Raw genomic sequence first — 12180 nt, 5'->3', positions numbered from 1 at the left:
GGGGCTCTGGGTTTGGGGCCGGCCGCGCCATGGTGAGCGCTGCCGGCTGGCCGCTGCTGCGGGCCCGAAGAACGCTTATTACTCGATCAGGTTTCTCCCGAAAGATTAAACTTGTATTAAGGCAGCTCGTATTTATGGTCATATTTAAAAACTTGTTGAGGGCCCTGCTGCTGCGGCCGTGGTGGCTGGTAGAGGGGGGGGGGGGACGTCGTGCGATAAGTTTGGCCGGTAATGAGTGGCCGGCACGACGGAATTCCGCTATTTCATGAGGGAGGATAAGGAGGAGAGAGAGAGTTTTCCTCGTCATGCCAAGAGCCCAGTCACACGAGCGAGCGGCAGCGGCGGAGCGGCGGGGTTTGGCGCTCAAATACTGCTGCACCCGGCCTCCTCTTATTCCTTTTGCTCCCGCTGCTCCCCCGGTGTGCTGTCAGGCGCGACATGCACCGTTTTTATCATTTTTCGGTCCTCGCTCGACGCATAGCGAGGCGGCGAGCGGCCCGAGGGGAGAGCTGGGGACGGCGCGGCCTCCCCGCCGGCGCCGGCCGGCCTCCCCAGGATGGCGCTGATGACGGCGTGTTTGACTTGCACCAATTAGCGGCGCAAACACGGGGCGGGGCGGGGCGGGGCAGCGCAGACACTATGGGGCAGGATGTGACATGGGCCGCACCCATTCCTGAGGGGGGCAGACGGACGGAGGGGGGCAGGCAAACCAAGAGCCGGGCGTGGCCCGCGCGGCCCCCGCCCCCTCTGCTGCTAACAGTAGCAACTTTGGCGCCCCCCCGGCCCGGAGCCTCGGGGCCACGCGCTGCCGCTCCCCGCGCCGCGCCCCGCGCCGCTCCCCGCGCCGCGCCCCCACCGGGGCCAGGACCATGTCGCCGGGGCTGTGTCAACATTTAGGCGCGGACAAGTTAGTGAACTGTGTTCGCCGTGGCAAATAATAAAGTGGCAGCGAGTGGCGCGGGCCCGGGGGGAAGGGGGGAAGGGGAAGAGAGGGAAAGGACGACGACGACGACTGCGCGCCGCCCGCCGCTGCTGGTATGTCCACTCCACGCCGCGTTCACCGTTGCTGTAGAAATGTGTTCGCAAATTTACAACATTGTCTGTAAATCATCTTCTAAATTTTTAAAAATATATTTTTCACAGTGCCGAAAATTTACTTATGACATTAAACTGTCCAATTCCTCATTGCAATTTTCATGTAAATTACTGTATACTGTATGGTTTACGGAAAGGATTGTACATGAACGGTCCAGACTGCTTCCTTTAATCGGAAGATACAGTACAATATTTCAAAATTTAAGATTTTTTTTTTTTGTAAATCACGGTATAAAACTGATAATGTTGCGGATGTTTTTTGTTTTTTTTTTTGCTGTGGGCCCGTTGCCTGCGCCCGCGCATGGTGCACCCCTCCCTTTTCCTTTGTCCAGCAGACAGCATGCGTTACTAGACGCAGGCGCCCGGCTCCCCATGCCCCTTCCTTTCCCACGCTATTAATTCTCTCTTTGCAGGCAGAAAGAGAGATACGTATGCGACTTTGGTTTGGAGCAGCGAGCGCATGCATATGACAGGAGGAGCGAAGACACACTTCCACCGACACACACACCCACACACACCCACTCACACAGTAGAGCGCGTGGACTCATTCTCATGGCTCAAAGGAGAGAGTCGCTCGGCGGGGGAGGTGTGCGGCAGCGGGAGGGAGGAGAGTTGTTGCTTTCAGTAATAACTAACTTGCCGTAGAGATAGTGGAAGGTAAGGAGGGAGGCGACGACGCGGCGGCACACAACCTTCAATCCAAAGAGCGTACACTGTTGGCGAGAGAGCGACGTCAAGTCTGCGGCTGACATGAATCCTTTCACCAAAACATGAAGTGAAAAAAAAAGAGACAGTCTAAACAGAGTAGCATTTTGGAACGCATGCTGTAGTAAAGTTTGTCACCTGATTCTTATGTAACTTTGTTGTAAATTGTGTTGTGATGTTGCTTCCTGGGAAATTCAAAGACTCAGCCATACCACCTAGTTTTTGGCATCTAGGGAAATGCAGCACCGTCAGCGGGGTGGTCGCGGTGCGGTATTGTATTAAATTGATTAAGAAATGGTAATTTAGACAGTTAGTGACAGTGTTTGGCAGTGGCAAAGTCGCCTTAATCGTTAGCTGCGGTGGTCGGCCTGATGGCATCCTTTCCCACCCTCCCTTTCCCTCTCCTCCTCTTTTCCCCTCTCTCTCGTTCGTCCACCTTCCTTTTTACGCCCCACCCCCTCCCCCGACGAACCCCTTCTTTTTCGTGTCCCATGCAAAGAGTAGTCCATTAGTTATGCAAACGCAAATATTCCTCCGCGCCGTCTTTCTTTGGCCGGGTGGCGTGGCGCTGCGTGGCGCCTTATGGCGCCGCCCCTCCCTTGGGTCTCTCGGCATCCCTCGGCGTCCCTCGGCGTCCTCAACCCTACCCCGGCGCAGCCCTAGTCCGACGGGGACTGGACCTGAGCAGGAGGAAGCGGAAGAGAAAAGAAATATCGGCCAGATGCACAGCAGTTGGTCCGCAAACTTGTTTTACCTTTTTCTTTCTACGGTAGTGTTTGTTCATTTTATCTTTTTTGGCTGGGCTGCAATCAGCTCGTCATCGTAGAAATTAAATTTTCAAAAACGTCTCATAATTAGCAGCTGTTGAGTCTTCAGTCGCTGAAAAAAGGATTGTATCTAAACTACGCTAGCGGAGTTTATCAGTCAACTGATAAAACGAGATGACTTCTATTCTTTGAGCAAGGTTGAAAAACAAAATCTTGGAGATGAACTCATTTACAGCAGTTAAAGATAATGTACCATTTTAGGGTAATGTCTTCGCGGCTAAAAAATATTCCGACCACCTCAATATTTGGCGCGTATTTTTAATTTCTTTACCAGCAGAACAGGCCTCCAAATTCAAGAAGAATTTAGGGAAAAAAAATAGTTTTTTTTTTTGTTCTGAACCCCTTTTAATCAAGTGGCTGCCTGCTATGCGACACATGACAGTGGCGTCATCCCTGCGACATAATACAGGACGATAGGTGGGGCGGATGGTGGGGCGGAGCGCTGCAGTGGCGCGGCGTGGCGGGGGTGGGATGATTTATCGTCCACTATCTATAGCATTTTAAAGCGCTGCGCTTGCAGGGGCTGGTCGCTAATGGCCGCTAAGTGGTGCTTGTGTGTGTGAGAGCGCAGTGTCGTCTGTATGTGTCCTTGTGTGTGTGAGGCGCGCGCGCACTGGACGAGGGGGTGGTTTGACACCTATTGTCCTTCAGTCGGCGATTGCGAATCAGCAATAAAATTATTGCCATTGCAAGCAGATTCCGATTTCTCGCCCAATCTCCTCCTTTGTTTGATACATGTCGAGCAGGGCGACTTTTTTGAAATGTCTCTCCCGAATTCGATTTAGGCGGGACAAGACAATAAGTTCCTCGGTGCTCCTCGCCGGCGCCCGCCCTCCGCGGGTGGCCCCTTCGGAGACAGCCGCCCGGTGCAGACGTGACGCTGCTACGTGAACGGTTCTGTCCCATCCTGGAGATCCTTTTCTCTCCCGCAGACACGTTGGTCGCGCACCGCGTGTCCAACTGGGGAACTCGGCAGGTATATAGTCATCATTGTTTGCGACATCCGCGCCGCACCCAGAGCCTGCGACTGAAGCCGAGAGAGAGCACCACACATTAAATGTATTTGTATGTTTTTATTTTTTTGAAAACGTTCGTCCCCAGTGAAACCTACGTTTCGTTTCTGACAAATTCAGACAAATTAATGCGCCAAAGTTTATGGCTTCTCTTATTTGTCTGCACAAAAGTGTCCAAATCAACACAAATGTGTGCACAAAATCTGTTTGCTTGAATTAGTAAAACTAGGAGATACAAACCCAGTAAGTGCGTACATGGTGCTCTGCTCTGCCTAGAAAACCGACTTTGGGAATCGGAAATCGACTCAACTCAGGCGGTGGGAGCAGCAGTTGTGGCGCCTGGTGACTGCTCGCGAGGAGGCCGCGAGGAAAGAGGGAGAACTCGTCATGAAGTTGAAGACTCACAAAATCGTGAGATTTTCCGACTTTCCCTTTACTCCCCGTCGCGTTTTCTTGACGTATCTGTGATGGTTTTCACGCCGTTTTCATGGCGCACCCCTGCGATGATTTTGAGGGAGAGTCGGGGGGAAGGACAGGGCACGGCACGGACAAACAAAAACGAGTAAAAACCATGCGAGTTAATGGAAGTATAATTTGTGCGGTAAGCCGCGATGAGTATCTCTGTGGGTGTTTAGGCCGACTGCTGATGTATGCACAAAACTGTGTTTGTTTTTTTGCTGATACGATCTGTGTGTATGTTGCAGATGTGGTGGGGGTCATGGCTGCTAGTGTTGGCCGCGGCCGTCGCGGCCCTCGCGGCCCTGGCCTCCCCGGCGCTCGCCTCGCCATGCTCCTTCAACTCCATGTGCACTTGCAAGGACAAGGAGGTGGCGTGCGTCGGCGTGCCCTTTCATCACTTACCGGGTAAGGCAAAAATCACGATCGCTACTTGACAAATACATCCAGGAAAGCTGTTTCTTGTTTTTCAAGTTCATTTTATTTTCTTGTTTTAAGTACAGTAAGTTCATTAGCTGCCACTATCTTTCGAATAAGAGAAAATAATCATGCCAATGACAGTATATTGCCTTGGTTAAAGAGTGATCTTTTTTCAGCATGCACTTACTTGAAACCTGAAACGATTTCTCCTTGTGCGTACGATATGTGCAGTTGTTTTCGGAATCAATTTTTTCACGTTTACCAAGAGAAAAGAATGGAATGAATATTTAAGCTGTCGATCGTCGCTCCTTGTTACTTTTGTTTCCGTTGATAGATCATCCCCGGCTGTGATGTTTCGCTAACAACAACAGTCGCTGTTAGTTTGTATCCTGATCGCGAGCGCCCTGCCCTCGGCCCCACCCCAGCTCGCGGCCGGCACAATCGTTGAGACAGAGCCATAAATCCACTAGGGCCGATTGTTTGCTGTAAATAATAAAGGTTGTGTGTGGGGTGGGCTGGCTGGCTGGGCGATGAGCTATCGACGTGTCGCTGTCAACGCTCCGCTGGAGCCCCTGGCTGGAGCCCCTGGCTGGAGCGAGCCCATTGTCTGCTGGAGCCAAAGCCAATGGATGTGTGCGTGTTGCAGAGCTGCCGCACGAGCCGCTGGAGCACCTGGACGTGGTGCGCGCCGGGCTGCCGTGGCTGGAGAACGACGCGCTGGGTGGCGTGCGCGTCGCCTCGCTGCGCCTCATGAGCAACAGCCTCCAGCGGGTGGCGCCCAGGGCCTTCTCGTAAGTATCATCACACTGTTGTTGGGCTAGAAAAACAACGGTATTCACTAGAAACCCAAGGGTATTGATGTCGCACACTTGTACGTGTGCAAATGCCTATTCGTACCGTACACACTGAAGCAGGGAGTAGAGGTGTGAAGTTTCCTTTGAATTTCTTGTGCCTTCATGTGTACGAATGTCGTTTACACACCTACAAGTGCGTATCATTCGCACACTTGAGTTGCCGGTATAAAGATTTGATGCTGAAATTTTGAAGCTTTACTAGGCGCGATGTCCACTGCTTTTTCACTGCGGCTTTAGGCGTGCTATTTTTCTTGAGCCAATAATTATTGTCCCTCCGAATGGCGAAGAGGGTTAGTTGTTAGTTTGTGAAATGACTGTGTAGAGTGCGTGCCGGTGTCGCGATGTGCCTTGCGCCGCTGTGCTATGCTGTGCGCGCTGCACGGCTCGGCTCCGCATGCCTACCTGGCTGCTGCTGGTGCCGGTGCTAAAAGTCTGTGTGTTCGCGTTCCGCGCTTGGCAACTATCACATAAGCCGCTTTACCCCTTAGAGTATTCGTGTGAGTGTGAAGGGTAGGGGGGGGGGGGTATCGTGTCTCGGTATGGGAACAACGGCTGCGCCCACCTGCGACTTACGCCGGGGAGGAGGACGAGAAGAAGAGGGGGGGGGGGATGACTCGCCCCGAGGGGCCTAGCGGCGGCAGGCAGGCTCGATACATCCCCTATATCTCCCTCATTTGCGGGCGGAACACGGGTGTGTGGGGGGGGGAGGGAAGGCAGCAGCCTTGTGGGCTCCAAACTTGGAGAGCGCCGCCCCCACCGGTCCGCCAGCGCCCCCACACCCCCCGCTCCCCCCTGGCTTTGTCTCTCTACACTACCGTCATTATCCCCCACGTCGCTGACTCGCCTCTTTTTCCGCTCGTGTCGGCTTTTAATGAACGGGAGCTTGGGCGGCGGCGGCCGTCTGTTTCGAGGAACCTGTTCGCGAAGGCCGTGGCAAGCGAAATGATTAGGAGAGAGCAGCTCGCCGCGCCCGCCGTCGCTTCCAATCCCATCGCAAGCTCTGCGCGGCGCTCTCGCCCGTCCCGTCGCTCGCGTGTCCAGCCGCGCTTACCTGAGCGATAATGACCTGGCTCATTACATTACGATCGACCCCGCCTAATGGAATGTCGTCTGCTGCGACCCCGTTCAGTTAGTCGCATGCTGGGCAGTCATCCTCGCAGGCGGGGGGAGGGGGCGGGGAGGAAATGGCGACGAGGTGCCAAACTGCTACCCTGTTTCAAGCCGGATTTGAACGATATCCCAGAGCGGAAATGGAAAAAATATCCGGAGGGCCGGCGGGGCGTGTGCTCGGCGCGCGCGTAAATGACTTGCTGAGTAAGAGTGGAGGGTTCCAGGGCCTTGTGGAAAGGAGAACGCATCGCACGTAACGTGCGGAGGTGCGACTCAGCAATTCTTTGTCCGTTCATGAATGCTACTTTATGAATACTTTTTGCACTCCAACGGCAATGTGCCCTCAGCCTGGATCATTTCTACGTTTCCGTCCCCCCCCCTCTCTCTCTCTCTCTCTCTCTCTGACCCTCCCGCTCTAATGCGCGGGTGCGTTGGGGCGAGCTGCCCTCTCGCAGTCTGCTCGTCCTGGCTGTCAGCCTCTGTCAGTTCGTGTCAGGTCCTACTCTGATGGTCTGACGGCAGAGCGTCGTTCGTTTCTGACTCGGCCGAACGACCCGCGCCGACCTGTCTCAGACTACCCTGCAGGTGATTGGTCAGAGGGCCCCTTCTCCTCACCCCTTCCCTTACCTGCGAGCGCGCTGTTGAAACCCTTCACTGGAAGCCGGAAGCGTGCGAGATTTACAGTAGCTTACAGTGAATCTGCACTACAACTTAGTTAACCGTCTACAACGTAGCATAGCACAATTCAGTGAAAGGAAACTAGATGAGATGTCTGCCAAAAACTTAAAAGTTTCCTAAATTATCCACCTGCGTGTAAACCTTATCCAGGCCCAGGTCAAAAAAGTTAGGAGAGTAATATCTAGAGAAGTGTTTTATTTTCAAAATATCCTACAATGGCGTTCGAGGACGCTTACATTTCTGCAGTTGTATCCTGCTGCCAATAGGAAAACAATCCGGACCCAACAAAGTCGACATGAAGGCATTTACTCATTTGCTTTGGGAATTCAATCGAGGAATTTCGGTCCAACAAAGGTCCTCATCGGCCAAGGATGAGTACTCCTTGTACTCGATACAGCCCTCCCACACCCGCTCTCCTCGATGACACTCCAGTTTACAGTTCTTGCACACGCGCCTGCCCCCAGGAGGGCAGAAGCGGCCCGCGCGCACTAGCAGCTTGAGAGACGGGTTCGACGACAACGCGGTGGCCACCGGGCGCCGGTGCAGAAAGCGGTGAGCGCATCCACTGTCGTGATGCCACGGCTGTTCCTTGAGGGTGCGCAGGGCCGGGGCCGAGGCGGGAGTGATGGCTCGCAGCAGCTTGTCCGTCAGGTTATCAACCTGCAGCGTGCGCAGGGCTGGCATCGAGGGCAGGGCTTTGAGGAGCGGACCGTCCTGAGGAGTAGGGTCACGCCCATAGAAACTGCTCTCACTTAAGTTTTCGAGATCAATCGTCAACGATTGAATGCGGGAGGGGCCGCGTGAGACCACGGCCAGGAGCAGCTCGCCGGGTCCGAACTTGATGCCACCAAAGGAAATGGTTACATGTTCGCTGTACTTCAGCGTGACGTCGCGTAGCTGGTGAGCCCGATGCAGTAGCTCTACGGCCCCCTTGGAGCCACGGGACGAGTTGTCCAAATGGAAAGTGATCTTCTCCAGTGACTCGCACGCCAGCAGGGCCTCTAGCCCACCGAAAATGGGGCAGTTCAGTTCTCGAAGCTTCGGCATGTTGGCGAGCAGGAGCGCCACTTTGTCGGGGAAGCAGTAGGTGCTCTGGAGCTGCACCTCCTCCAGGGTGGCGGCGTGCTCGGCCAGCACCACGGGGTAGAAGGTCTCCATCGCATTTGCACAACACCTGACACTCTTCAGAGACGACCTGGGCATCGGCCTGTGCGCGCTGGGCGGGGGGAGCTCAAAGCGGGCACTGTTATTGTTGTACAGATAAACTGCAAGCTTCTCCAGGCCAGACACCGACGTTGCGGCCCAGACCAGATCGTAACTTTTGGCGTTGTCGCTTTTCGAATTCAAATTGAGCTCGATGCCCTTCAGCCTGCCAAGCGCCTCCTGGTGGTGGAGGACCCGGTTCGCATGCTCAGCACCCTTGTCCTCGACGAGCACCCTCAGCTCCGACACGGCACACCTAGTCGTCTCCAGCAGCGTCTCGCACCCGGAGAACGGCAGGCGGATGTGGAGGCTCTTGAGGCACGGCGCCAGGCGCAGCACCGTACGCAGCCAGGGCTCCTTCTCGGGGACAGAGTGGTGCTGCCACACGCGAGGGTCCAGGGCAAGGGCCCCGAGCCTCTTGCACACGAGTTGCAGGGCGATGAGGTCCCGCACGCCCAGGTACTGCATCACCATCAGCAGCAGATTGTCCGACATCTCGACCAGCTCCATGCTCTGCAAAAACACAGTCTATTAGCTTCCTACAACGAAAAAGCAAAGGTGCGGCATAGAACAGTCGCTACTGCACCAGTGCCCTGGTGACTGCCAGTGACGACGTTCGCTAGCTCGAGTACGTACTAGTGAGTACTATAGAGTATTAATATTTAAACAATGTATTCGCAAGGGGGGGGGGGGGTCAACTACACTTTTTTTGTGTGTCTAACTTTGACAGAGTCCCCACACCTCCCAGAATGTTACAGCAAAAAACGGGGGGCGGGAAACTTTTTAACGTCCAGATGACTACACTCAAAATGTGTAGGGACAACTTTGTTCCTAAAAACGTTTTCGTGCAGACCGGATCCAAATTTGTTGCGTAATTTGGACAAACTGTGTTAAGTTCTAGATAATTTGCCCTGTTTAAGGAAAAAATTGCATCCAGTCTGGGGTGTGCATGAAATCGTTGCCATTTTATGAACAAAGTTGTCCCCGTACATTTAGAGTGCATATACACTGGAAAAACAGACGTTACCGAGGTAACGTTTCTTGATGCGACCCTACCAGAGGTCTGCATCGGTCGGTCCACCAGTCCCGGGAGCGCACGAAAAGCAACATGTGCGAGTGAGATGGAGCTGCGGCCCGCTCGGGCATCTCACTCGCACCCGTCGCTCTCGGACGCTCCCGGGACTGTTGGACCGACCGACGCAGACATCTAGACCACACCAGGTAGCGTTTGGTGATGCAACCAGTTTGTGATGGTCCTATCCTTTTGCATGGTCGCATCAGGAAACGTTACCGGTCTTGGTCACATGAAGAAACGTGACCATGGTAACATTAGTTTTTCCAGTGTAACTATTCCTCTCGATAGCTATTACAAGTGGCAAGTTGACGGCAGGTAGGAGAGAAAGTCGAACGCCCTGTCCCTCTCCTCTTTCCGTAGCCGCAAGTGCGCCAGCCTAACCCGGGAATCCCTGATCAGGAAATACCCCCGCACACACGTTAACAGGGTGTTCCGTAGGCTCCCGCCGCAACCCAAGTCCACGATGCCCACGGTGCCTTAGCCTGAGTTTTAACAGGTCGGTCAAAATGAGGATATTACTCGAAAGGTTACGCAGCCGCTGCTGGTGTTCGCCACTTTGGCTGCATCAGCTTAAGCGAGTGCTGTCGGGAAGCAGACAGCAAACAGCAGACAGAAAATACCGATAATTTTACAATTATATGTCCAATTTTCGGCATGGAATTAATTTTTACCATTCAAATATTATTTTCTGAACTGAGAAAATATAAACATGGATGCAAATCGGGTTCAATCGGGAGATGCATTTCGCTGTCGTGCTATCGTGCTGTTCCGACGACAGATCTCCCGATTATACCCGATTTGAGCACATATTTAAATTTTTAAAGTTCAGAAAATAAATACCTGCGAGACAGAACATAAGATTTTATGCTGAAATATTAATGAAAATTGGTAAAATCGCCATCTGCTGTGTGCATTCCGAGAGCACTTCCTTCAGCTGATGCAGCCGTTGAGGGGGAATGTGATCATACGCATTGACATCTGAAGTGCCCAAATCGCACATATTCTCCGAGTTTAACAATTTCAAATACGTAGTAATTAAAACGACACACGTGATGGAAAAATTATCCGTAAACCTACGACTATTTTTCTCTGTGCATGCTGTCTCAACTGACTATCACGGTAAAAACAATGTCTCATTTTTGGAGGGAAAAGGGAAAACTTTGAGGAAATCCCTTGGTTTGAGGAAAGCTTCACAGATTTCGAGGTGGTCTCCTAAAAAAATGTGTGATTTTTCCACAATTTTAGAGGAGCTTCCTCAAAACCTGAGGCGAGATCCGAGAAGTTTTCCTCAAATATGGGAGGTCCTCAAAGTTTTCTCTCCCCCCCCCCATAAAAAAGAGGCATTGATGTTACCGTGCTCAGGTTTTCGCAAACAAGGACTTTCGGAGGGGGAAAAGGCGACTCTCGGCGAGCCGCACAGTGCACACTTGTACTATTTTGTGCATAGCTACGTACAACAAATGTCAACGCACAAAACTTATACGTATTTGTACGTAACTATGTATAATAGTGTACGTAAGCATGCATCGCTTTAAATTTTGCGTACGTTACGTATATGCATAGTTTGTACGTAAGCTACGTATGAAATAGTACATAGCAATTATGTGTGTGTATAGGAGACCTCTTAGCAAAACTGGATACCCAACAAGCACAACGGTGAACCCTGGCCTTACCGTTTTGGTGAAGTTTGCGGAGATGACTTGATGACCGTCCAGGCTGGATGGTGGACCTCAACTGAGACGTGAGACGAGACGAGCACGAGCGAGCGGAGCGGCCTCGGGAGCGACTGGCGACTGACTGGCGACAGCGACGAGGACGAGCACGAGCTTGGTGAGCGGACCCGCCACGAGGGGATTTCCGTGTGCTTCCGCCAACCAGGGCTGCCAGGTCCGGAGTGAGTCAAGTCGCCAGAAGAGGGCGCTCGAGTCGCCAATCATCGCCAGCCGCCCAAGTCGCCAAAAATCGCCCGCCACAGATTCAAATCGCCAAAAATCGCCAACCTTTTAGTGGGATAGCCAAAAAAGAGGCAATGTAAAATTGAACTCGGGTAGCACCCAAGAGTCAGCAAATGTGACAATGTAGCGAGCTGCTAGGCCCATTTCTTAGAAATTCATCTCCCCCGGGCCGGGAAAGTACTCAATCCCTTCGTAATCCTCGCTTCCGTGGGGTCAGGTAGCCCGACTCACCCAGGATCGCCAAACTTGGAGCTCAGTCGCCAAAAATCGCCAGGCCAAAACACGAATCGCCAAAAAAATCGCCTGGCGCCAGGCCGTCTTTTCAAGTCGCCAAACCCGACCTACAATCGCCAATTTGGCGACAAATCGCCAAACCTGGCAGCTCTGCCGCCAACCTTGCGCCGCAGGGCTTGTGGGCGACCCGCTTGGGGAACAGCTCGGCTTCGCTCGGCAGCACTCCGCGGCGGCCTCGGGTCCCGAGGCTCCTGGCGGACGGTCTCCACCTCCCCGATGTCGCCCCACCCCGTCAGGGGACCAGCGGGACTTGGGTGGCGGCGGGAGTAGAGTAGTCTGATGATCGCTCAAACAACGCAAGGTGTTCGAATCCGAAATGTTCATGAACTGCACGCACATCGCCGGCAGAACATATGCCACGCGGGAGTGCTTCAGTGTACCTGTGCGCGTGCTTTACTCACGGCCCTGTAAGATTCCTTACGCCCTCGGTTGCGGGCGGCTGGGGCTGGGGTCCCAGCCCGGCCCCGGGGCGTGGCGGCGCGTGGCGTGGCGGAG

At 53.5% G+C, this 12180-nt stretch overlaps 1 protein-coding gene across 1 annotated transcript in view; it reads left to right on the top strand.

The window, feature by feature from the left end:
* The window catches only part of LOC113213220 (chaoptin-like), a 26249-nt gene that overhangs the window by 11537 nt on the left and 2532 nt on the right, over window positions 1–12180 (top strand). The window contains exons 2-3 of the mRNA XM_026432204.2: window positions 4345–4504; window positions 5163–5307. Coding sequence (XP_026287989.1) covers window positions 4345–4504; window positions 5163–5307 — 305 coding nt within the window. The remainder of the gene's footprint in view (window positions 1–4344; window positions 4505–5162; window positions 5308–12180) is intronic.

Source organism: Frankliniella occidentalis, unplaced genomic scaffold (assembly GCF_000697945.3).
Source record: "Frankliniella occidentalis isolate FOCC.00 unplaced genomic scaffold, Focc_3.1 Scaffold253, whole genome shotgun sequence".
Taxonomy (NCBI): domain Eukaryota; kingdom Metazoa; phylum Arthropoda; class Insecta; order Thysanoptera; family Thripidae; genus Frankliniella; species Frankliniella occidentalis.
Note: the sequence above shows the minus strand (reverse complement) of the source record. Positions and strands in the feature narration are given on the sequence as shown.